The sequence below is a fragment of the Grammomys surdaster genome, unplaced genomic scaffold (assembly GCF_004785775.1).
Source record: "Grammomys surdaster isolate TR1022 unplaced genomic scaffold, NIH_TR_1.0 124976, whole genome shotgun sequence".
In the NCBI taxonomy this organism is placed as follows: Eukaryota; Metazoa; Chordata; class Mammalia; order Rodentia; family Muridae; genus Grammomys; species Grammomys surdaster.
Window position 1 is genome coordinate 291156 of NW_021619904.1, and position 1758 is coordinate 292913.

General features: G+C 39.1%; 1 protein-coding gene across 1 annotated transcript; it reads left to right on the forward strand.

Annotated features, from left to right (window-relative positions):
* The first annotated feature begins 956 nt into the window (after positions 1-956).
* LOC114636834 (small proline-rich protein 2I-like) lies at positions 957-1202 on the forward strand. The gene has a single exon (XM_028784937.1). It carries the CDS (start codon positions 957-959, stop codon positions 1200-1202), a length of 246 nt encoding a protein of 81 aa, XP_028640770.1.
* Positions 1203-1758: the final 556 nt, after the last annotated feature.

Below are 1758 nucleotides of genomic sequence, written 5' to 3' on the forward strand. Positions count from 1 at the left end.
AAATAATGAGATCTTGAAACTGAAGACAAGAGGGCCCAGTGAGTCATAGCACTCAACACTGATAATATCCAGGAACAGGATATCTTTAGTTTGTGAAGTCCCAGTCAAGCTAGTCATGCATAGATTTGCATTTTGCTTGGGGGAATTTTTAGACCTGCCCACTATCAGTCAGCTCTGCTCCCATTGGATTGGCCAGCTAGTCCTATAAATTGGTCCTTGACTGTATGACTGCATACTCCTACTACTCAAGTCCTGGACTACTTTGGAGAACCGGGTGAGTGTCATTTCTTGATTTTGTCTGTCTTTATTCACTCCCTATGTGCTGTAGTCAACTTTGAGGGAGTAAGTGTCCTGAGTACAGTTTTGATCATGGGATGAATGGTACCTATCTAGCAAGCAGAAAATTAGTATAATGAATACGATAGTGATTTGTGACATGTGGCTTTTCCTATCATTTTGTAGGTGGTTAAATAGAGTATATTTCTCTTTCATATGCATTGTTTGGTGTTCTTTGAAAGGCCATATACTTTAACAGGTATTAGAACCCATGATTTTCCTAAAATGTTCTTTACTGTCTATCCTTAGATGACTTGCTTTGATGATATAGGTAGTGAGGGGGACAAGAACTTATTTTCTAATTTCTCAGGGCACCAAACCTTGAAACTGCCTGTCTTGGAGGTATTTCCTTGTGTACACAGCATTATTTGTTTAATTTGAAAATAAAATAGTTTCTCCTGAAAAAAAAGATATGAAACAAAGATTTTTCCCAAGATTAGTCATCAGATTACTGACAGAATAGGAAAAAGTCAAGAAACAATAAAAAAGGAATTGAAGAGTAATATTAATGCCAAAAAGAAAAATGAACCTGATGTTCCATGTCTCCATTAATCTTTTCTGTACTTATAATTTTTGAACACTCTCGTATAATGTCTTTCAGATCCTCAGACTCCAGTACAATGTCTTATCAGCAGCAGCAGTGCAAACAGCCCTGCCAGCCTCCTCCTGTGTGCCTACCCCCAAAGTGCTCTGAGCCTTGTCCTCCTCCAAAGTGCCCTGAGCCTTGTCCTCCCCCAAAGTGCCCTGAGCCTTGTCCTCCCCCAAAGTGCCCTGAGCCTTGTCCTCCTCCGTCATACCAGCAGAAATGCCCTCCTGTGCAACCTCCTCCGCCATGCCAGCAGACATGCCCACCGAAGAGCAAGTGATGGCTTCAGCAGTCTTCAGGACAGGGGAAAGAGATGGAATGTATTTCACGTACTTCCATAGCAACATCTTATCTTCCCTCCATAGTCTGACATGATTGCAGAAGAATTTTCTCTACCCTTCACCTACCTCCATATGCCAGTGATGATCTCTGTTAAGTAATGAGTTTGCCTGAGTCTATAATCATGCTGCTGTAAAGTGACTGTGGAGAACGGTTCTTCATTTGTTCAGTATGACATTTTCCAAATTTCTCTGTCACTTTAGCAGGCTTGTTGTCACTGTTGTTTTATTTCCTGAATAAAATACAATGTTTTGATGATATTCTTGTTTCCTTTCTTCAAAAGTAATTTTATTATTGTTATGATAAGGTCATGAACCCTTGTTCTGTTGTCAGTCTGTTGTAATAAGGTTTTGACTAAATATTGGATCATATAAAAAAATAATTAGTTCCCTAGTTAAGGTTCCTTTGCTATAATAAAACATCATCCCTAAAATGGTAGTTTGGCAGTTAAGTTTTTATTTGGTTTACATGACTCCACTCATAATTTGACAAAGAAG

What these genes read in the sequence shown, in the direction of transcription:
- LOC114636834 (XM_028784937.1), top strand. Translation starts at nt 957, where the DNA reads ATGTCTTATCAGCAGCAGCAGTGCAAACAGCCCTGCCAGCCTCCTCCT.